We start from the raw sequence: 23203 nt of genomic DNA, 5'->3' as shown, positions 1-23203 counted from the left end.
TCCCCCCACTAGAACACAAGCCCTGGGGCGGGGGGTGGGGCCGACAGACTTCGCTTTGTGTACCACTGTGAGCCCAGGGCTAGGAGCAGGGCCTAGGATTCCCTAGGAGGTGCTTGGGAATAAAGGAAGGAGGGAGAGAGGGAGGGGAGGAAGGATGAATGGATGAACGGATGGATGGATGGATAAAAAAATGGATGGATGGATGGAGGGATGGACAGATGGATGGATGGACAGATGGATGGATGGATGGGGTTAGACATGAATACACCCCAACACGTCTCGGTGCACGTATCTATGTGCCTCTCCGCCTCTATATTCTCATCTGCGTCTGCAAGAATGCAAGGTGGAAGGATGGGTGGGCCTGTGCTGAGCTCTTTGCTGCCATGACATGCTTGAATGCCCCCAGCAACCTTCTGAGGAAGGAAGTATTGAAATTAGGCCCATTTGAGATTTAAAATTCATGCACATCTGACTGGGGAGAAAATGAAAGCTGAGAGTGGTCGGGTCACCCCGTGGCCAAGGTCATGTGGCAAGGCTGAGCTGGGAACCTCAAAAGCTGAGCGCCCCATTCCTTTGCCACCCCAGCCAGGCTCTGGGTCCTTCCTACGGGAAACGGAGACCCTCTCCGGCCCCCCTCTCTGGCCCCCCTCTCTGGCCCCCCTCTCCGGGCGGGGTGGGAAGCGGGTCCCCGCCAGCATGAGGGGTCCATCTGCTCGGGCCTCGCCTTGGCAGCGTGGGCTGGAGAGGCCGGCCCTCCCGCCGGTGAGTCAGCCCGAGCTCCTGGCCTTCCTCCCGGAGCCCGAGAACCGGGCGGAGGGCCAGCCCTTTCCGTGCCAGGGGCCGGCCGACCTCCCCATCCGGGAGCCGGGGCGGCAGCCATGGGAGGCCCGAGGCCCAAACCTCACCCTCCTCTCCTGGCCCGCCTGCTCCTCCAGGTGGCGAGTGCCCCCTCCCTCTGCCCCGAGCTCCGCCGAAACCGGCTCCTTCAGGAGCAACCGTGCACTTGGCAGCATGTAAGGAATCTGCTGAGGACCAGCCAGAGGCTCCCAGACACTTCACTGGGAGCTGGGAACCCGACAGCCCACCACGACGACCCACCCCCCGCCCGGCCCCGGCCCGCTGGGCCCCCAATCTCTGTTCCCAGGGCCCGGCGGGCCAGCCCTGTGCCAGGGGGCTGCCAGTTAGGAGCATGTATTGAAAAGGCCTGTCCACAGAAGCTAATTTCTCCCATATGGGCTGGTTATTAATCCTTTCTTTTAATATACACATTTTGCATGACTTCCTAATTGCGCTGCGGCAAGTGGAAGTTTATTAGCAGTAAAAACAACAAAAACAAACAAACAAACAAAACCCCAGCAGTCACATCTCCTACAAAAGCAGGTCCCGGCTTTTAAGCTCTGCCTTTGATGAGTTTTTGGGGCAAGGGAAGGGGGGGGGCGGGAGAACTGGCAGCTGTGGCCCCAGGGATGGGTGGGGAGGCGGGAAGAGCCATCTGTCCCATTCTGCAGGTGGAAAGCCTGAGTCATTGCTACTGGGCAAGCTGGCCCGGGGCTCCCAGCCGGCCAGGCCAGGGGCTGGACGTGGCCATGAGCTCTGGGCGCTGGGAGGGAGGCTGGCCTGGCCAGCTGTGCTGTGAATCACCGCGCGTTGCTGTGAACACAACTTGATTTCCTAAAGCAAAAGCAACTTCCCCGAGGCTCCCTTCAGAGCCAAGCACTTTCAAGCAACCGACCGACAGTCCCCTTGCCCAATGTGCACTTCCCACCCCTTCTCCTCACCTGAAGGAAAACTGTCTTTTTACACGGAAATTAAAAAGAGAACCACGTGAGGCCGGTCCGGCTCCTGTGAGCTTCTGCACGCACTCCAGCCTTGCAGCTCACAACGCGGGCGGGGAGCCTCCGCACCAAAGGGGGCCCGTTAGAGGTGGGGGGCCCGGGGCCCCACCCAGACCTCCCGGCCCAAACCTGCAGCTGCACGGGGCGTCCAGACGATGTCCGTGAGCTAAGTTTGAGAAGCACCACTTGGCTCGGGCTGCCCATGCCCATCAGCTAGGGAGCTGAAAACCGCGGGTGCCCCCAGGCCCCCGTCCTAGAGCAGCGTTTCTCAGCACAGAACGGTCTAGGTCCAGGATTTGGTAGGAGTGCTGGGGAGGAGGGGAGGGAGGGGGGGAGGGGCTGTGAGCACGGTGAGAGGGGCCGCCTGTAGACACGTGGGGGTGGTCAGTGCTCATTTGGTAAAACCTCTGGTACCCACAGCCCAAATGTCCGCCCGTGGACGGACGCGTAAACAAAAGGTGGTCTGCCGTACAGAAACATTACTCAGCCACTACAAGGGATGAAGTGCTGACACAGGCCACAACGTGGATGAACCCTCAACACGTTACGCACCCTGGCCAGGTGGCTCAATTGATTGGAGCATCGTCCTGTACATAAAACATAAAAAGGCTGCAGGTTCGATTCCCAGTCAGGGCACATGCCCAGGCTGCAGGTTCGATCCCCAGTCAGGGCACATGCCCAGGCTGCAGGTTCGATCCCCAGTCAGGGCACATGTCTAGGTTGCAGGTTCGATCCCAGGTTGGGGCGCAGACGGAAAGCAACCAACTGATGTTTCTCCCTCTTCCTCTCTTTCCCTTCCTTGCTCTCTAAAATCAGTAAACATATTCTCCAGCGAGGATAAACAGAAAAAAAATTTTTTTTAAAGTTACCCTGAGTGGCAGAAGCCAGACATGAAAAGGCACACATTATGTGACCCCATTCAAACAGAATGTTCAGAGTAGGCAAACCCACAGAGACAGAGGCGGGCCGGTGGCTGCCAGGTCAGGGGAGTGCCTGCCGATGGGCGTGGGGTTTCTGCGGGGAGGGGGTCGAAAGTCCGGGGACTAGACAGTGGTGGCAGCTGCGCAACATTACAGATGCTGTTAATGCCACCGCATTGCACATTTTTAAATGGTTAAAACGGTACATGCTGTGTTGTGTGCATTCCGCCACAATGAAAGGACGTGTACCTAACGTAAGGCACGCAGCCAGTGCCTCACACGGAGTCGCCAGTCAAGATACCAGTCTTCACTCTCGTTCTCTTTCAGAATGCCACTTTCTTTCTTGCTCAGCCACTTCTCAGAACGTCCGCTCAGCTGGCATCTTTTTAAACTGCCTAACCAAGGAGCCCACAATCGGCTGCATTTCACAGACAGAGGAAGAGAGGCTCGGGGCCCGGCTCCAGCCAGGGGCAGCCCCGGCCAGGGGGACGCCTGTCATGTGGGACGCATCTCAGCCCCACTGAAGTCCCCCCACCCCACGCCCCGGGCAACCCCTGGACGGGGGGCTTTCCAGCTCTCACCCTCAGTGTTCCCGTCTTGAAAACGGGGCTGTTAACAGACCCATCACACAGGTTGCGGTGGCCACCGAAAGAGCGAATGCGCAAAACGTGTGTTTGGCTCAATAAACGCGGGCCGGCAAGTTGAACGACACCGAAAGCTGCCGTTTCTCGAGCGGTTTCTAGGCGCTAGGCACCGGCTAAGCGTTGTCATTGGTGCGTGCTTCACCAAGGAGGCGCCGACCACATCCACACAGGTGACTGCTCTCCTCACGGTGGTTCTTGGTGGGTCCCAAACGGCAACCCAGGTTTCTTGACCCTGATCGTTAGCTTTTCTCCGAGTGAGCCCCCCCCACCCCACCCCCTGACCCCATCTCCCATCCCAGCCGAATCACCTGGCTGAGGGAGGCACTTAATAAAAATGCAGACATTTGGGCCATGTCCCTGACTTACTGCTCTGAATCTCCTAGAGGAAGCTGGACATTTGCATTTTAACAATCTGTTCAGGTGACTCGTTACCCGAGTTTGTTTGAGAGTCAAGTACCCCGCTTAAGAGGCCACCTGAGGACAAGGGGACCCCCTCCAGGGGAGGCCCTGGCACCCTGAGAGGGCCCGGAGGCAGCGCAAAGGAACCCAATTAGCCTCCGAAAGAGGAACCGAGGAGAGGCAAACAGCAACCAAAATTACCCTCCTGGGGTCCACTTCCCTCTCTCCCTCTGATGCAACCTCTAACACCTACGGCTGCTAATGGGGGGGGCACCGCCCAGGGCCTGTGGGGGGCTCTCAGGAAGCCACCGGGCCTCCCGGGCCTGCAGGGCCCCCTTTGTCGGCCCCCGCCGACACCCACTCCACTTTCCAGCCACCAGAGATTCCGGACCACCTGTTCCTGCCACGCTCTAACCAAACCAGGGGCCCCCACGCCGCAGCCTTCCCGAGGGTCCGAGGGTCCAAGGGCCCAGGTCTCGGCCGTGGGGCAGTCTAGGCCCTGGGCTCCCGCAGAAGCTTCGAGGTGGCCCTCGCCAGGAGGTTCCCCCAGGCTCCCCTCCTGCCCCCGGATTCTGGCACGTCCTAAAGCGGCTTGGGGTTCCTGTGTTTTATGAGCTCTGAACCAACAGGGCGCTGTTGGTTTAACCAGTCTGGGTGTTTACTTGCGCCGGCAGTGGGAGCTGGTGGGGGGCAGAGCTGCAGCGGCCCAGGCCCCACGAGGGAACGTCACACCAGCGCGGGGTCCTCTGGGCTGGCCTGAATCGGCCTGGAAGTGGGACATCACTGCCGACCTGCCAGTTGGCAATTCACTCGGTCATAGGGGGTGCGGGGCCAAGAACTACAATCTCCCCAAAGAGAGACAGACAGGGGAGCCTGGTCGGGGAAATGTGTTTATGCAGAGTGGGTGGGTTCCGCTAACAGCAGCAAATAATCACAGCTGCCACAGGGAGTGCGTGAGACGCCAGGCACTTCACGCACGCCTTTTGGTTTATGTTTCAAAACACACACACAGGAGGAGGCCATTTGGAGGGGTGGGTAGAGGTATGGACGCTGCTGTGGGACCGGCCAAGTGCAAAGCCCAGCGCAGTGACATCCTAACTTCGAGACTGTGGGCAAGTCACCGCATCCATGCCTCTTTCTTCACCTTCAAAATGGGCACGCTCACGGTTCCCACCTCAGGGGGCTGTTTGCAGAGGCGATGGGCTGCTGCACAGGGAGTGAGCGGCCCCTGGTCGGGGCTACGTGAACTTATGTTCATTTCCACTGGGGACCTTTGGGAGGCCACAGAGCAGGCAGCATTCCCATGCTGGAGTCCAGGGTGCGGAGTCTCCCAGGGGACACAGCATTCGTGTCTGAGAGCTCACAGCCAAGCCAAGCCAGGCCGGCAGGCGGAGTCCGGACCCAGACAGTGGGATTCCACCACCTCAGGCGGCCCCTTTTCAGCAAAACGCAGAGGGCCCGGGTGGGGAAGCGGCCGCCAGCGCAGGCGAGAAGGGTCCCCCCGGCACTCTGCTTCTGGCTCCCACAACTCACCGCCCCAGCCGCGGCGCTCCAGCTGCTGTAAACCTGTCTTGTCTCTTCATCAGGCCCCTGTCCTTGGCTGTGAGCCTGGCCTGGCCGAGAAGGCCGCGCTGACTCAGGCCTCGCCTGGGAGGGGCGGTGAGCGGGGCCAGCAGGCCGGCTGCTCGGGCCCCTCAGCCCCCGTCCTGGCCACTGCTGCGCCTTCCCTGGAAGTGGGAGAGCTGGGACAGAGGGGCCCAGTCCTCCCCAAGTGCGGGGTCCGCCTCTGCAAGGGGCCGGTCAACATTCACGCCACGGGAGTGGGGCCTGGTGCGTGTGAACGCACAGGCTCCGCAGGGCGTGAGACCGAAGACTCCGTGGGACCTCGGCTTCCTGGTGGACGACGGAGCAGAAGCCCCTAGCCTGCCAGACTGGCCGGGCGTCTCGGCCAACCCACACAGCACCGGGTCCCGAGCAGGAGCTGGTACTTTTCTCTCCTGATCAGAGGATTACTGTACCATTCCACCGTGCTAACAGGCAGCCCCTTCAGGAAATTCCCACATGTCCCCGTATAACAAGCCCTTCCTGAGAGCTCCACGAATCCCCCATCTGGCTGAGGAGCTGCCAGGGGACCCAGGCAGCCTGGACGGAGACCAGGGCTTAGGCTTTGCACCCAGCTCTCTGCTCCGTCCCCGGCCAGACAGACGTGCAGCCACGGTAAACCCCCTAACCTGTGCGAACCCCCACCCGCTGGAGTGGAAGCTCCGAGGAGGCAGCATTTCGTGCCTCAAACACCCACTGGCACAAGTCGGTGCCCCATAACTATTTCTGAATGAATGGCTGAGTCTTCTCAGACTCCAGTGGGGATGGAGCCAGGTAACGTGTGTGACAGCGAGGCACACCGAAGGTCTCCCAGAAAGGGTGGCTCTGCCTTCCTCGTCCCTGCGTGACTAGCTCTACAGGGCCCCAACCACATGATCGGGCAACCACAGCAATCAGTGGAAGAGCCACCCCAACCCTGGACTTCCCCCAAAACCCACCTTTCCTGCGATCACCTGCAGCCACCCCACTGCCCAGGCCAGAGAACCCTCGAGATTTCTTCTTAGCAGCGGGGTGCGCTGCCAAGCTGCCAGCTCCCCTGACACAATTAGTGTCTGTTAAACTCCCGCCCCTGCCCGCTGCTGCCCAGGCCCTGGCCTCTCGGCAGTGACACAGTGGCAACCGGGGAGATGTGCGAAGTCTGCTTTGCAGAGCTACGGGAGGGCTGCAAGCAGGCAAGTCCGAGGCGCGCCGCAAGAGAGGTGATTCCACTGTGATGAGACAGGTACTATTACTGTTCCTAGTTTACAGATGAGGAAACTGAGGCCCAAAGTGTCAAGTAACTTCCCCAGGACTGAACAGCTAGTGAGTGGCAGAGGCAGGATTCGAACCCAGGCTCACACTACTAATCACCACCCTAAACAATGGACCTCGCCCCTTACGTCACACCACATACAAAATTTAATCTGAGGCCAATTGTATCTCTAAATCCAAACGCCAGAATCGAAAAGCTTCTAGAAGAAAACGTAAGAGATTGTCTTTGCTACCTTCAGATGGGCCGAGATTTCCTGGGGGTGGGGGGAGGTTGCAAAGAACACTAATTTGGAAAGAAAATAAAATGACAAATTAGACTTCATCAGAATAAAATATTGATGTTCATAATAAGACACAATTAAGAAAATTAATAGGCAAGCCACAGACTAGGGGCAAATGATAAGATAATATATATATCTGACAAAGGACTTGTATCCAGAATACATGAAGAACTACTGTATGTCAACAATGAAAATAATAGTAACTCCACAGAAAATGGGCCAAAGCTTTAAACAGACACCTTTCCAAGGAAGACTCTCAGCCAGCCAACCGGCGCACCACTCGGGTCTGGGCACCCTCAGGCATCGGGCCATGTCGAGGGCGCTGCACACGGAGGCACCACTTAGCGCCCACCAGGACGGCCGCGACAAACAAGAGCACGCAAACCCAACCTTAGTAAGGATGGGGGCGCTCGCACGCTCATTCGGAGTGAAAAGACCAACACCGCATGAGGCCCGGCCCCTCCCTGGGCCCCGCCCCTCCCAGGCCCCGCCCTCTCCCTGGGCCCCGCCCTCCCCTGGGGCCCCGCCCTCTCCCTGGGTCCCCGCCCTCTCCCTGGGTCCCGCAATCCTGTTCCCTAGCACTAGCCCCAGAGAAAGGAAAGCAGGTGTCCACCAGAGACCCTGACCCAGACTGTTCAGAGCAGCCTCATCCACAGCACTCAAAGCCCAGAAACAACCCACGTGTCTACCGAAGGGAAACACAGTTGTTACATTCACACGGTCGAGTACTGTTCACGCGGTGACAGCGACGGGCCGCAAAGACGTGGGGCTGAGCACGCACGGCCGGACACTGCAGTGTGCATGCTGCAGAGGTCCATTCCACAGAGTTCTGGAACCAGGAAAGCTAATCCATGGCTACAGAAATCAGATCGGTGGGGGGCCCCGTGTGTGGGCGTCTGGGAGGGGCCCTGACCGAGGGCATGAGGGCACGCTCAGGGGACAAGGGCATGCTCTGTGTCTCGTTCGGAGTGGTGATCACACCACTGCCCACATTTGTCTAAAGCCACTGAACTGAAGAGTTACAGCCTGTGCGATCCATCGTATCTTAATTATCCCTCAGTAAGACATTTACGTGGAGACACTGAGAAGACCAGGTGAGAAATCCAGTTTCTGGTCCTCGCCCGGTACCTGCCCCGACTCCTGTGAGAGGAGGAGAGTGAATTCCCGCGCCGTGCCCGGAGGGGGCAGGGCCTGGCGGCGAGTGGCGTTAGGCGTTTCCCGAAGTGGGACGGACAAAGGGGCCCCTCTGCAGAGGCCAGCCGGAGGGCGCTCAGGGAAGAGGACCCGCGCCTGTGGCCAACTCCGCTCCGGCTGGTCGCTGCCCCTCTCTCCCGCCAGGCAGCCTGGAGACGCTTGTTTTCGCAGTTTCATTGTTTTGTTTTGTTTTTTGTTTTGTTTCTGACAAACATTCTGGAGACGGCTGCTCTGTGCCGGGCCCTGGCTAACACCCGCTGGTCCCTACCCTGGGAGGCCAGGGGTCAGAGCAAGTGTCTTCCTCATGGGGCCATCCATCGGGGACCTTGGTCGAGGAGGAGTTAACCAAGTGCTGGAAAGAGGGGTGGGGCTGCCAGGGGAGGGGAGGGGAGGGGAGGGGAGGGGAGGGGAAGCAAGGCCTGGGGCTTCAACTGTGCCACACCTCAAAATCCCTGGTGGGGGAGGGAGGGGCTCTGAGAGTCTCCATGGGACCAAACAAGTCAGAGGCTCTGCAGCAGAATCGGGGCAGCTTTTTTTTTTCCCCCGACCCCCCAAACTCCCCAGGTGATCCCAAGCTTGAGAACCAGCGTTCTGGATGGAGAGACAGAAAGGCAGTAAGCCTGTAGGTCACAGAGAGATCCCAGTGGATTCGGGACTGGGGGACAGAGAGCAAAGTGAAATCAAGAAATGCACCTTTTGGCGTCTTTGGGCCCCACATTAAATACACAAACACTAACGGCAACTGATGGGCAAAAAAAAGGTTTTAAGTAAATTTATGACTTTGTGTTCATGGCCATCCTGGGCCCCAGGCAGCCCTCAGGCTGTAGGTTGGACGCCCCTGAGCGGGTGTAGAGCTCCGTCCAAAACTTCCTGTCCGCCCCGAACCTCAGAATGTGACCTCACTCATGCATAGGGCCTCTGAAGATGTAAACAAGATAAGGATGGAGGTGAAGTCAGCCCGGATGAGGGCGAGCCCTGAATCCCACGAGAGTGCCCTAGGAGAGCCAGAGGAGGACGCCCCGAGAGCAGCCCAAGCGAGCAGAGGCAGAGGCTTGAGTGGCGTGGCCACAAGCCACGGGGGATGGCCGGCCACCGCCAGGACTCGGAGAGGGGCCGGGGACGGAGTCTCCCTCACAGCCTCCCTCGCAGGGTTGGAAGGATCCAAGCCTGCCCACACCTTGCTTCCGGGCTCCTGGCCTCCAGCTCTGCGATGGAATGAACTTCCGTTGCTTCAAGCCTCCCGGTTGGTGGCACCGGTGACGCAAGCCCTGGGAAACTCATACGAGAGAGAAGCAAGGGCTCAACCTCCCCAGGGGGCGCGGAGTGGAAGCTGAGAACACGGAGGAGCCCAGTGCGAGAGGGAAGGGTGTCCCATTCCTAGGCTCCCGGGTGAGGGAAGGCCCGCAGCCGCGACAGGTGGGGCGTCCTGCTGTCGGAGGTGACAAGGGCGTGCCCTCTGACCTCTCCCATGTTCCCAGAGCAGTGGGCGGCTCGACTATCTGCCTGGAGTGGGAACAGGGTGGGGGCGGCGTCCAGAGCTGAGAAGGCGGGGGAAGGTTCCACATACTCTCTCCTGAGCATAAGGGAGGGAACTAAAAGTATCTCCTCGGCAACGCTGAAGAGCTAGTGACACAGGAGCGCCCGTCTGTGCAAAGGTGAGACGCGACCTCGGGCACAACGGCCCGTAAACACAGAGGAACGATCTGCACACCCAGCAGGTAGGTCCGCCTGCCAGACGGTGGCCTCCGGTAGTTTGTTCAGGTTTGTTCTGCGGGACTCTGGGAACTTACCCGTGATCCCTCAGATGGTACACGAAAGGCACCTCCAAAGTAAATAAGTTAGCCTTGCAAATGCGTCCTGGCCCCACACGTGTTTCTCCTACCCACGCGCCCTCCCCGAGGGCTGCCCGCAACATCAGTGAGCCAATAAATATTTCTCGTACACATACTGTGCTAATGCATGGGGTGGCCTACTTAGCCATAAATATTTATTGACTATCTCCTGAAGGATCACACAGTAAGACAATCAGTCGATAAATATTTACAGAGCTACCAGGCACTGGCCTAGGACGTAAGAACAAAGAAGAAAAATCACAGAAGACTCTGGTTGAGAGGAAAAGCGGCCAGCGGGTAGCTCCATTTGGCCATGCAAGAAAGAGTGGTGTTCTAGAAACCAAAAGAAGCAGGTTTTTCCTAGAACTAGAAGCCTGGAGATCCTGGGCTCACTCCCTGCTGAATAAAAATGAGTGAATCACTTTACCAAAAAAGTCTCAGTTTCCTTCTCTCTCAAAACCAGGTAGTTGAATCAGCCAAATGCTTTCTCAAAATAAAAGAAAAAACCCTCAGTGCAAGACTCCAACAACTTTATAACTCCCAGAAGATCTCGCTGGAGGTGCTTGTGGTTCAGTGACGATCCTTAAAGTCTCTGATCCACGTGCATTAAGCCGAGCTGAGGGAGAAGGCAAGGAAGATGGAGAGGAAGATGGACTCCTGGGTACAGCCCTTCCTGAGGCCGCCCGGTCCCCACCTTGCTAGTAACCACAGCCCATCCTGGAGAGTGAGTCACTTGCCAGAAAGGGGAGCCCTTCTCTCCTCAAAACCCCCCAAATCACAGAGGAAAAGCCTGAGTTTCCTTCCCAAAACACCTTCAGATGTTCAAACCCAAGGCCAGGGTGGGGCGGCCAGCATGATGAGCCCTCAGAGGATGGGGTGGGTCTGCCGGGTAGAGAAGGGGAATTCCAGTGTGTCTGAGATGCTGTTTTTCACACTTGTCTTCCCTTGTGGCCTACCGTTGGGTCTTCCTTTTCCAACATCAGAGCACCACCTCCCCACCGCATTCAGCCTGACCCGCATCTTGACCCCAAGACTGGAAGAAACCAGAGAGCTCCTTTGTCTGTTTCCAAAGACCAGCCAAGACCAAGTTCGGGCTTCTCTCCCGAAGAGGGTCCACCCTCTCCCCTTGCTGGCTTCTGATCCTAAGGGCCAGTCTTTGTCAACCCTTTCTGCATAAAATAACCACGCTTGCCCTTTACTCAGTATCTGATTAAGACCACCTCTGATCACTCAAAGCCGAGTGCAGGCTTTGTCTGACCCCAAGGAGTGCTTGGGATTTGTGGCCGCTTTTTAAAAGTCAGGAGACTTTGGTCTGTTTTTAAAAGTCAGAAGATGTAGCCCCACTGAGTCTTCATTCCCACAGGGACATACTGTCTGGAGTTGAGTAACGACAGCCCATTTCAATGGGGGATGTGCCTTTCTGGTCCCCAGTCTCCACCACTCCCTATTGCTGCCCACCCAGCCCACTTTGCTCATTTCCACGGCCTCCCCGGCCTCTGCAGGAAACTGATTTTGTGACACCTCGTTACAGCAAAATGCCAATAGGAGAAAAATTCCAAAACATAATGGAATATGGAACGTAATTTTAACATGAAATTCTTAAAAGAGGCTAAACAAATAATATAGATCGCTTTTGTTCCTGAAACAATGCTTACTTTTTTTTTCTTCTTTATGCCTTTGAAAATGATCTCTAAACTCTCAAAAACTAGACAACACGCTTGGTCCCGTCTCATTGCAAAACCAACAACAAAACTTGAGAAAAGTACCTAAGAAGGAGCTCAAAGCAGCTGCTTCTTTCAAAACCTGGTAGAGACGAGCCGGGTTTCTGCCCTTCCAAATGGCAGGTCTCAGCCACTGCACGCTGGATTCTGAAACTGCCCTGCATCTCTGCGTGGGCGTCTGTACTGCCACCAGCCCGTCGCTCGTTGAGGACGGAGAAAACGCCTTGCTCATTTGCAGCCCCCCCGCACAGCGCCAGACACCAAGCACAGCATCAGGACATGACCAGGGATGGGCTGAGGGTGACGGGGAAGCAGGGTGCCTGGGTGCCAGAGCCGCTGTGCAAATCCCCACTCTGCCACGTTTTGGGTGTGCTACCGTACCCCTCGTCTCTCTCCCTCCTCTTCTGTAAAGCGCGCGTCATGGCAGACACCAGCCATTGCCAAGGGTGGCTGGCGGCACGTAGTCAACCAGCTCCTGCACGCGGCGCACTCGGCGCAGGCGCCGCCGGGCGAGTGAGAGCTCAGCAAGCCAGAGCCGCGGGGATGCCACGGTTACTCCTACTGACCGAGTAACAGAGGGAAAGGAAGAGAGGGCGCGATCTGCAGTGCCCTCACTCCGACTGCATCCACCCCTTGGAACCCCAGAACAACATTCACACAGCTCCGATCCTCTAAACAGAGCTTGCAGGCTGCTCGTTAGCCGTATTACTTTTTAATTTCCTGTGAGGCCACAAAACCCTCCGCGAGTCAATAAAAGCAGAGAGAAATCCTTATATGTGCTCTGGCTGCAGGCCTCCTGGTCATCTGGGGCCTACTCCTGATTCTCGTGGGTGCTGCGTATCCTCGCCCGGCACCCCACCCTGGGTGCCTCGCCGAGAGGGGGATGGGGTGCTGGGAGGTTACATTCGGTCTGCTTTCCAGAGACCCACCCTGCCCGGAGCCCAGCTTACAGCACTCGATGGGGTTGGACGCGGTCTGCAGCGAGATGATCCTTCCGCTGGACTCGGGGATGTGCACCCGGAAAACCAGCCGGACCCGCGTGTTCTTCCTGCCGATGTCCGTCTCGCCCTTGCGCAGCTCGATGTCGGCGTTCCTCAGCTTCAGGATGCCCGCGCAGTCGATGCTGCCAGGAGGTTGAATATTTATTTGTTTTTTAAAGATTTTATTTATTTTAGAGAGGGAAGGGAGGGAGAAAGAGAGAGAGAGAGAGAAACATCAATGTGCGGTTGCTGGGGGTCATGGCCTGTGCCCGGGCATGTGCCCTGACTGGGAATCGAATCTGCGACGCTTTGGTTCACAGCCCACGCTCAATCCACTGAGCTACGCCAGGCAGGGCTGAAGACCCCCATTTAAAACCGACCTTCTGAGCGAGCAGGGAGGCTCGCCCGCAGGACCACCTTCGTCAGCTAAGCACAGTAACTCGACGGCCAGACACGGGAAGAAACTGCGATACACTGACAAGTATTCCAGCTGGGGATTTATACCAAGAGGGGCGGGTAACACAGTTAAGAGGTAATTAGAGAAATCCCAGTGGAGATCACTTCTCTGGGGAGATTATTTTCATGCCAACTTTTCGACTCTCAGCGTGTCTGAAAAACTCAGATATGCAACTGGCGAAAATTACTTCTCAACTATTCAAGAGATAAGAGCAGTGCATCCACATTAACATCTTGAATCTGAATAAATGTGCTGCGCTCACGTAAGAATGTATTCTCGTTCTTGGGATAGGCACACGGAAGTATTTAAAAGTCCCAAGGGCATGATTTCTGCAACTCTCAGACGGTTCAGGAAAGACGGAGAGAGTGATAAAGCAAATGTGAAAACCGTTAACAACTGGCAAATCTGTTAACAACTGGCATTTAGTCTCATCCCCACCAATGCAATCCAAAGATGTGTACGTTTTCTTCCTCCCAATAGACATGAAAAATACCTAGGAAAAGACCTGTTCAAACAGAAACCTTTAAAACAGTCATCACCTGGGTCCCTCACAGGCTGGAACCACCAACCACGGCTGCTTCCGCCAACTGCATGGAGCCCCCTCCCCCGAACCCCGGCCACGGGGGCCCCCCTCGGCCCCCCTCCAGACCCACCGCCCGCAGCCCCAGCCCTTACGTCGCCCTCATGTTGTTCTTTGGCTCCAGCGGGATCTCCAGGACTTTGGTGTTGCCCACGATCTTCTCGTAGCTGGTGGTGGTGACGGTTTTCCCCGTGATGCGGTGCACCTGGTAGAAGGCGTGGGGTTTCAGGATGCGCTCGTCGGCCGTCCCGATGAAGATCTGCAGCCCCAGGGGCTTGTTCTCCATGTAGCCGTGGAGCTGCGGGGAGAGGGCACAGGATCGAGTTACTCCAGCGCCACGGACGTGCAGGATGGGGCAGCCAGGGCCCGACAAACAAAAAGACCAGAGAGACTCCTGGGTACCAGGAAGAGCACAGGATGGCTGCTTTGTCCAGAGGAATGGACTTCTGGAAGCAGCCTTGACGCCCAGCCGGAAGGGACTCCTTCTGCAAATCACAGGGATCTTCTCTATATGGGAATAGTCAGCGGCCATAGGAAAGAATGTGGCGGATCCGACTTTCATTTAGGAAGAAAGAGCCAGAAGCGATGCTTAAATGGCAGTCGGGGGGTGGGGTGGGGGATGTTACATGGTAGTGAGGACAGAAAATAGTCAGAAGAAAGCTCTTGACGATGGCTGTCTGGGAAGATCCAAAGAAGCAACTTTCACTTTTTACATGCCTGTACTGCAGTTAAAAAGTTTGCATTTGCAACTAAAAAAAAAAAGGCGAAAGTACCATCATCTAAGTCAAAAGAAAATGAAAGGCTGGACGAAAAATGTTCAATGTGTAACAGACCAAAGGTTAGCACGCACAATATATCAAGAATGCCCACAAGGGAGTAAGTCAAGGACACGGTTCCCCGGCCGTCCTACTTGCAACTGAGTCCCGCCCCAGTGGCTCTCCCTGCCTCCTCCTCTTTTCCTCGCCTCTAACATACATTTCCTCACTTCCTTTTGTTTAGGTCTTTCCCCTACACCTCGACTCTCAGAGGGCAGGAATGCCTGTTTCTTCAACTTGCCCCCAAATCCCTAGCACCTAGAATAATGCTGGGCACCTGGGAGACATCCTAACATCTGTTTGCTGAATGAATTCATAAAAGTATCCAGAAGAAAAAAATGAGCAAGAGGTTTGAACAGGCAGGTCACAGAAAAACAAACAGCCATCGGCATAGAAAAGACGTTCACTGGGACGTGTGAACAGGCACATGCGAGTGAAACCACCGGGAGATGCCATGTTTCACCTTTAGATCGGCGCACATGTGGATGTTTGGTTACATCAAGTGTTTTGCAGGTGGTGGGGACTCAGGCACTGTCATGCAGCAGATAGGAATACTAACTGGTATAGCTATTTTAAAGAGTATTAGAGTAACAGCTACTAGAATGAAAAATGCATACTCCTTATTACCCAGGAATTTCATTTCTTACTATGTACCTAGCAGAAATACTGTGCATGCAGGAGCTATGCACAAAATTGTTTACTAAAAAAAAAAATGGAACCATAAACAATTAGTTATATCAATAGGCTTATGAGTAGTATGAGACATCCAGGCTATGAAAGGCTGTGGCAATTAAAAAATAATAATAAGGTAGAGATCTCTGGATTGATCTAGAAAGATCTAAGATATACTGTTGAAAGAGAAAAGCAATTTGTAGAAAAATATGGGTAGTGTGATACAACTTAATTTTAAAATGCTAAGGATTTTCAATCCACTCACTTATATACATGTAAATGCAATGGGGAAAGATGTACAAGGATGCGCTCCAAACTGACCACACCATGCTCACCTGCAGGGATGGAGAAGGGGATCAATACTGAGACTGTTGGTGAGAGGACTTTAAATGTAGAGCACTGTAGGACTTCACAGTGCCATAGGAAGAATGTATTTCCGGGAATTTGTGAAAATTAACGTGGGTTTTGAAAAATACATAAAAGAAAAAAAATGTGTTGAGCTGAGAGCTTGAGGGTGGGTTCCTGGCCCGCCACCCCCCAGCTGAGAAATGCTGGGCAAATCATTTAATCCTTCTCTGCGAACTGAAGGGGACTCTGACAAGTCACAACTAAAATCCCACTTTCCCGTAACATTCTCCAAAATGTCAGTAGGATCTCCAGTCAACTGCCAAAACACAAAGGCTAAACGGTCTAGAATTGTGCTGCCCAATATAAAAGTTAACAAAGTTGAAAATTCAGTTCCTCTGTTGCACTAGCCACGTGTCAAGGGGTCAAGGGTCAACAGTCACAAATGGCTGGTAGGGGACAGCACAGACACAGAACACGGCCATCCTCGAGAAAAGTCCCCTGGGACAGCGCTGGTCTAGAGAGCCAGAGCTCTCTTGTACTTTCAAAACTGTACAAAGAGACGAGCTGGGGATGGCGCAGAGTCAGGTGACACCCTGCCCCATAATCTGCTAGGCCGACACCCGTGACGCCTACGCATGTGTCTGATACACCCCCGAGAGGCACCCTGGGGCGAAGACGGAAACCCAGGTCAGAGCCTCTTATCTCGCCCCCCAGTGCAGGCTGAACAACAAGGCCCTGTTCTCGGTGAGAAAAATCAGAGGAAGGAGGACAGTGTTGAGGAGGGATTTTGTTTTTGCTTTGCACTTGGGGCCAAGATAAACATATTTCCCCATCTCGCCTCCTGGACTTATCAGGAAGTGGTAAACACAGCATCACGCATGGAGAAGAGAGTAGGCAGACAGACAGTGTGCTGCGGCGGACTGAGGTTCCTTCCTCCTCTGACGACAGGAGAGCAGAAAGACTGCAGACAGACTGCAGACAGACTGTATTCACGGTCGATACCCAGGGACACCTGCTGATGAAATCTGTCCCGTGCCCACAGCCCCACCTGGCTCCAGCCACTTCCGTCCCCTCCCCTGCTGGCGCACACAGTCCAAGCCCCCATCTGCCTCTCCCTGGAGTGGCCACCACTGCCCACTAACTGGCCTCGTGTTGGTCTTTCACAGAACAGCTTGAGGATCTTTTAAAAATACAAATCAGGCCAAGATGCTGCCCGGCTTATAAGCCTCCGAAGACATCCTGTGGCCTTAGGATCAAGCTGAAACATGGTGCCACGGTCCCTGAGGCTTCCAGGGGCCCGGCCTCTGCCTTCCTCTCCCTCCCCACCAGCAGGCTCCTGCCAGCACCAGCCATCCTTCTGTTCCCCGCGCACATCAAGTGCTGTGTGGCCTCAGGGCCTTTGCACAGCCGTCTTCTCGGCTTGGATTACTCTCCCACCGATCCTGCTAGTTCTCGGGTCTCCGGGTCTTTCTGGAACCACATTATCTACACACACCCAGGGCTGGGGCCAGCTCTTCCAGCCTTCCGAGAGCCAACTGTTACATTTTGAGGACTTTTATGAGCCAGGTGACGTCATTTTGGTAGCTTGAAATCAGCTATGGTAGGCACATTTCTGAGCAGGTCTCGAGTGTGCTGTTTGGTGTTATGCTAGGAAAGTGAGCGGGTGGGTAGTCCTGTATACCATGGTTGTACATGGGAGGGCTGGTATCACACAATACTTTGTCTCAATAAATTCACTCAGAAACACACACCACACAAATGGGCAGATGCTATAAATCTGGCTCATTTCCCCCCCAGCCCCCATGAATTAGATGTCAAGCATAGTTGCTTCATTACCATCTGAAATTTTCTTGTTAGTTATTTGCTTAGTATCTCTCCCTCCCACCTGAACGTGAGGTCCACGGCAGCAGGGACCTTGTTTATTTTGTGCAGTGTGACTGACACACATGTCAAATGAATGATCACCACTGACAACAACGCAGCAGCTAAGTGTGCCCTTCCCTCAGGCCAGGCACTGCTCTCAACGTTTGCCAGCATCCCAACAACCCCAGGCAGGGCGGGCCCATTTTCCAGGTGAGCAAACTGAGGCCTGCAACAGCCGGACAACTTGTCCCACTTCGTACTGTTAGTGGAGGGCAGAGCCGGGCCTGCAGGCTCTGAGTTCCCCCCTCACCCGACACACCCTCCACGCCCCGGCCTCTGCTCTGTGTCCCTGCTCTCTGATCTGCGACTCCGGGCCAGAAAGTGCTGACCAGGCCCTCCAAGGAAACACAAGAAGTGCTTGGTTATAAGATCAAGGGTGTTCTTCCGGCTGAACGCAAGAGAGAGGAAAAGGGAGATGGAGAAAGGAAAGTAAACAGATAACAGCAACCAAAACAAACACACAGTGTTGCCCCTTGAGAGAGACACCCTCTCCCTTAAGAAGGACCTCTCTGGACGACAGAGCAGCCCCTGGCTGAGCCGAAGGAGCTGCTACGAGGTGAGCAGGTGGAACCTGCCTCCCCCTGGCGAGTGTCCCTCCCCTGGCCACACCAGAGGGGGGCATGAGGCAGTAGAAAGAAGAACGTACTTCCCATGCGGTTGGACCTACGTGAATCTCAGTCCCAGCTCTGCTTCTTCTCAGCTGTGTGTCTCTGGGGCAGGGACCTCACCCCTCTGAGTTTCCATTTGCTCATATAAAATGGGGGCCTCACCTCCCACGCCCCAGGGCTCTTGCAAAGATGAAGTAAGACAACCCGCGAAGGGCCCCAAAGCACAACACCCAGTAGGTGCCCGTGAAACGAGAACTTTCCTTGTCATCAGAGGATGATGCGAATCAGTACAAGGAGGTGGCGTTACAGAATGGAATGGGAAGGTGACGAATAAATATGAAAGTCCCAGCAAGTGAAAAACAACCTGAAACACCCTCGTGTGTGGCGAAAGCCAGGCACGGACTCCGGTCCCCGGTCAGACACTGCCGTGGCATGCCGGGCGCCGAGAGGGACCGTGCCATCCTGCACGAGAAGAACAGTTCCCCTCCGCCCTCCGCCTCTCCTGTCCTGGACGGTGCGAGGAGGTGCCCAGGCCCTGACAGCTCAGTGTGCTTATTCCGGAAGGGCCTCCAGCTCGCCGAACGTTTGGTACAAAAAGCATAGCACTATTTACTTGCTTCTCCAGGAAACAGGTAAGCTGGGTCTCACACACACAAGGTGATGTCTTGGGATGGCGAGGTCTCAGCGCCCTGTTGTCTCCATTTTAGGGAGACTTTGGTCACAAGGCCTCTCTCCAAAGGCCGGGTCTTCTCAAGGGCGTGGGCAAGAAGGGTCGCCCTCCAGCCCCAGCAGACAGCTGCTGCAACCTACAGGCTCAAGGTCAGCTGTCCCCCAAGCAAAAGAGGCTCCACTCCCTGCAGCCGAGGTGAGAGGGAAAGTTTTCTGCTTCCGGTAATCTCCCCGACTGTCGGCAAGGTTCCCAGAAGTAGGGGCGTTGCTCGTGCGCATCATGCGGGCTGACGTCGGGGCAGGGGGCGACAGAGCTGACTGGCTGCACAGCGGTGGTGCTCGGAGGAAAGGAGGGCAAGCGACCCCTTTTGTGGGTGAGAGAGCTGAGGCTCCTCCGCAGGATGACGTGTCTTGCTTGTGACCCTACAGCTCGAAAGCCATCGGGTGGGACCCCAGGCACGAGGGGATAGTTGCTTCTTCTGTGTCACAGCTGAGCCCTGACTCCGAAAAAGGCCAGCTCTCCTGATGAGCTCTCTGCTTGTGATAAGGCGGGAAGGACTGCCCCTCCGGCTCAGCAAGAGTACCACAGAGGTGACCATCTCAGGGACCCCTGGTGTCACCGAGAGAGCTCAGCATCCCCACCCCACCCCCAAGTTCAAGATCTGCCCACTCCTCTCCTGATGCACAGATAAAGGGGCCTTGATAGTTGTTGATGCTTGCTTTTCCTTGGTCTTGTTACAAAAGCTGACAAGGGTTCATTCGTTGCAGGAAAAATATAGACAATATAAAAATACAGAAATAACAAAGAAAATATTCCCTCAAAGGAAGTATTTTAGTGTCTGTCCTTCCAGATTTTTCTTCTGGGCACACGGATGAACATACTTGGGATTCTATTTTATACATACTGTTTCCACTCAACAATATAGTGTGACCATTTCCCCTTGCCATTAAGTCTTGTTTCATGAGACGATCTCAGATGTCAGCCTAATATTTCCCAGCACTCGGATTAGCAGAAGGTGAGGGAGGTGCCCTCGGTGCATGATTTAAGGAGGCACTGGCTCCCAGAGTCGTGCCAATGCAAGGTGGGCACCTGAGAGCAAGTGCTGCCTTAAATGGTGTCCCCTCCTCTCTCCCCACCCTCCCTGTGGTTCACTTGCCATGCCAGGTCCCCGTCCTGGCGGTTCCGCCCGAGATATGCACCAGAGTTTTCATTTACCCCTACGGCTGGGCATCTAGGTTGTTCCAAACTTCCCCCGTCATAAACACTGCAATGAGAACTCTTGTAAATGAATCTTCCTTGGAAAACGGTTTCCCTATCGGCTCCGCTCGGAGCTTTTTAAACGCTCTCAGATGGACGGGGCTGCCACCACATCCAGAAATGTGGGACTGATTTTCAGAATGGCAGCCGGCCAAAGAAACTGGTTTGAATTTTACTAAAATCAAACTTTAACAATGTTAAGTAGCATTTTTTTTTTGTTGAATTTGGAATATTAGGAAATTGGTATCATCCTCAAAGATTTCACTCTGAAAGAACAGAAAAGCCTGTGGGCGTGTTTTATTGCGGTCCCTGTTGCCACACAGCACGTGGAGGGGCAGTTCGGACAGACGCACGTGGGTCCCAGATTCAGCCTGGATTTTGGGATGCAGAAGTCACAGAACATACCTGCCGCCCCAGCCCCACGCCCGTCCCTCCCATGTGTGTGCACGCATGCATTCACACGCACGCATGCACTCACACGCATGCACTTGCACGCACGGACCCACACGCACCAGGGAAACCACTTCATCATTGTTCTCTCATCTCAGTCATCCCAACAAGCCTTCCCTACCCCGCTAATGAGCATGTGTTAGTAACTTCACTGGAAACCCTCGTTCTCGATGCCTCCCGCGGCCCCGCCACCATGTTGGAGCCATCTCAACGTCCTGTCGCTTCTATGTCCTAAAGCCCCCTCTCTCCTCCTCCATCGCTTCTTCCTTCCTGAAAGCGGCTACCACCGTTTCTCTCTGCAAGAGTTTCCCTGCGTCCCCCACAGTCCTCACCCACCATTTCCCACCCTGGACCAGGATGACCTTAAAATTCAGTGGGCCCTCAATCAATCACTCCCAGCTCCCATTGGCTCCAAGGCCCTGCGTGACCTGGCCCCGCCCCACCGCAGCCCCACCCCCTGTCCACATTCTTCCGTGTGTCTGGTTTTTCAGGGACAGCCCCTCTCCACCTCCTCCCCCGCTTTTATCCTCATTAATTCCTAGTTCTACTGAAGAGCGTGGCTCAAATGCTATTTCACAAGAAAATCTTTCCTTGCTTCCCAGATGAGGCGGGGCCTCCCAGTACTGGTCTTCTTTGTTGTGTTTATCGTAACTGCAAGATACGACGAGTTACCCAATCAGTTGTTGCATGTCTGCCTTCCCCTGCTGTTCGAGTCCTACTGAATTCTTCTTCTGCCCTTTACAGAAGAGGACACTGAGGCTCAGACACGCGAGGTCGCCCACCGAGCAAGCGGCAGAGCCGGGCTTTGAAGTCAGGTCTGCGTGCAGGAGGAACGAGGTCCTTCCTCCGCTCTGTGGGACCCACGCAAAAGACCACAGGGCTGCCACCCAGGCAAAACGTGACCTGGCTGAAATATGGCAACGTAAGGGCAGAGTCTGCAGGAATGGGCTATGCCCAAATCTGTGGTAGGCAATCTTGCACCTATCTTTCAGAGTTACAGATGTGCACTCCCGTGGATGTTGTAACTCCACTACGCATGAGGGGGTTATTTCATGGATGTCCTGGCAGATGTGTGGAAAAAACTCCGGACAAGGTTATTCAGTGTAGCACTCTTTAAAAGAGCAAAAGACTGGAAACAATCTAAAGGCCCATCAAAAGAGCACTGGTTGGGTGGCTCAGTTAGTTGGAGCATCATCCTGTACACCAAAGGGTTGCTGGTTCGATTCCTGGTCAGGGCACATACCTAGGTTGCAGGGTTGATCCCTAGTTAGGGTGTGTATGGGAGGTAAGCGACCCATGTTTCTCTCTCACATCCATTTTCCTTTTTCCCTTTCTCTTTCTCTCTTTCCCCCTCACTCCCCTCTTCCCTCTTCTCCCTCTAAAATCAATAAAACATATACTTGGGTGAGGATTTTTTAAAAAGAGTACTAGTTAAGTCACTAGTGGTATATTATAGAATGCTGTTATTAAAAAAGAATGAATATGCTACGGACCAGCCTGACAGTTAATACGATTGGCGCCCCCTGGAGGTGTGCAGGGCACAACCTGGGAAACCACAGGGGGCACTGCAAGGAGCGTTTTATGTGCTGACACAGAGGACTCTCGAAAGCGTACCGTAACGATGAGAACGAATGTACCTATTCGCACTAAGGTGGGGGAGGAGGTGTATGTGTCTGTACATGTGTCTGACCGAAATAAAATTCAAAGTGGAAATCAGGTCCTATTTAGAAATGTCCACTAGATGAGGGTCATTCTCGGGGAGGGGTGGTATTGTCCCAGGAGCTGCTGGTTGTAGCTCCCAGGGCTACAACACAAAATGGATTATTCATCATTCAAAACAAAAACTATTTTCTGAATGTGTAGCCTGAAAAAAAAAATAAAGCGAAAACATTCACTTCAAGAATGAGACCCTCCCCTGCTTTTCTCTCTCTGAATCTTGACATTTCGCTAAAGGCCACAAGAAAGAGAACTAAAGCGGTGAGGGTACAAATGCAGGTGCAAGAGCTCACCCCGTTCTGCAAGAGAAGCAGACACCCAGGACCCGCCCACCAAACCCCACGAGCGGGAGTCCAAGGCGGAGGGAGGCCTTCGGCAAAGGAAGAAGCCAGCTGAGGTGCCAGCGGGCTCCTTGGAGTCAGGGGGCAGGGCCTATGCCAAGAGAGAAGCAAGCCACACACCCGGAACCTCGGAATCTCGACATTCAGAATCCACCCAGAATCGGGCTGCTCCTCACCAGCCTCACTGCCACCAACCTGGTCTGAGCTGCCGTCACCTCTTCCCTGATTGTCACAGTCGACTCCTCCCGGGCCCGTCGTCCGCCTGGACTGGTGCCCCAGCCTCCTTCCTGGTCTCCCTGCTTCCATCCCCACCCACCTCGCCCCCCTCCACCTATACACAGTCTTCTCTACACGACAGCAGGAATGTTCTTTAAAAACGTGTTAGATCTTATTGCTTCTCTGCTCAAACCTGTGCCCCCCAACGGCACACATCTTACTCAGATCAAAGCCGGCGTCCTGTACGATTGGGCCCCTCCATCCCCAGTCCCCCGCCCCCCCACCGCTCCTTCAACTGCAGCCGCACTGGCCTTGTCCTCAGACACACAGCAGGTAGGCCCCGGACTCAGACCTCACCACTTAGTGTTCTCTCTGCTTGGAAGGTTGTTTCCTGTGTCCACAGGGCTCATCCCTTTCTCCACTGAAACCTCTCCCCAGGTGACTCCTGACGGGAGAGGCTGTCCCCGACTGTGACCCCAGGATGGCACCCC

General features: G+C 55.0%; 1 protein-coding gene across 5 annotated transcripts in view; it reads right to left on the bottom strand.

The window, feature by feature from the left end:
- NFATC2 (nuclear factor of activated T cells 2) overlaps positions 1-23203 on the bottom strand; it is a 136091-nt gene that overhangs the window by 51990 nt on the left and 60898 nt on the right. For all 5 annotated transcript variants that reach the window (XM_045833437.1, XM_045833436.1, XM_045833435.1 and 2 more), the window contains exons 4-5: positions 13792-13994; positions 12630-12802 (exon numbers count right to left, since the gene is read on the bottom strand). In XM_045833437.1, the coding sequence (XP_045689393.1) occupies positions 12630-12802; positions 13792-13994 (376 nt within the window). The remainder of the gene's footprint in view (positions 1-12629; positions 12803-13791; positions 13995-23203) is intronic.

The sequence above is a fragment of the Phyllostomus hastatus genome, unplaced genomic scaffold (assembly GCF_019186645.2).
Source record: "Phyllostomus hastatus isolate PE091 unplaced genomic scaffold, TTU_PhHast_1.1 phas_contig_17, whole genome shotgun sequence".
In the NCBI taxonomy this organism is placed as follows: Eukaryota; Metazoa; Chordata; class Mammalia; order Chiroptera; family Phyllostomidae; genus Phyllostomus; species Phyllostomus hastatus.
This window is presented reverse-complemented; position numbering and strand designations above follow the sequence as displayed.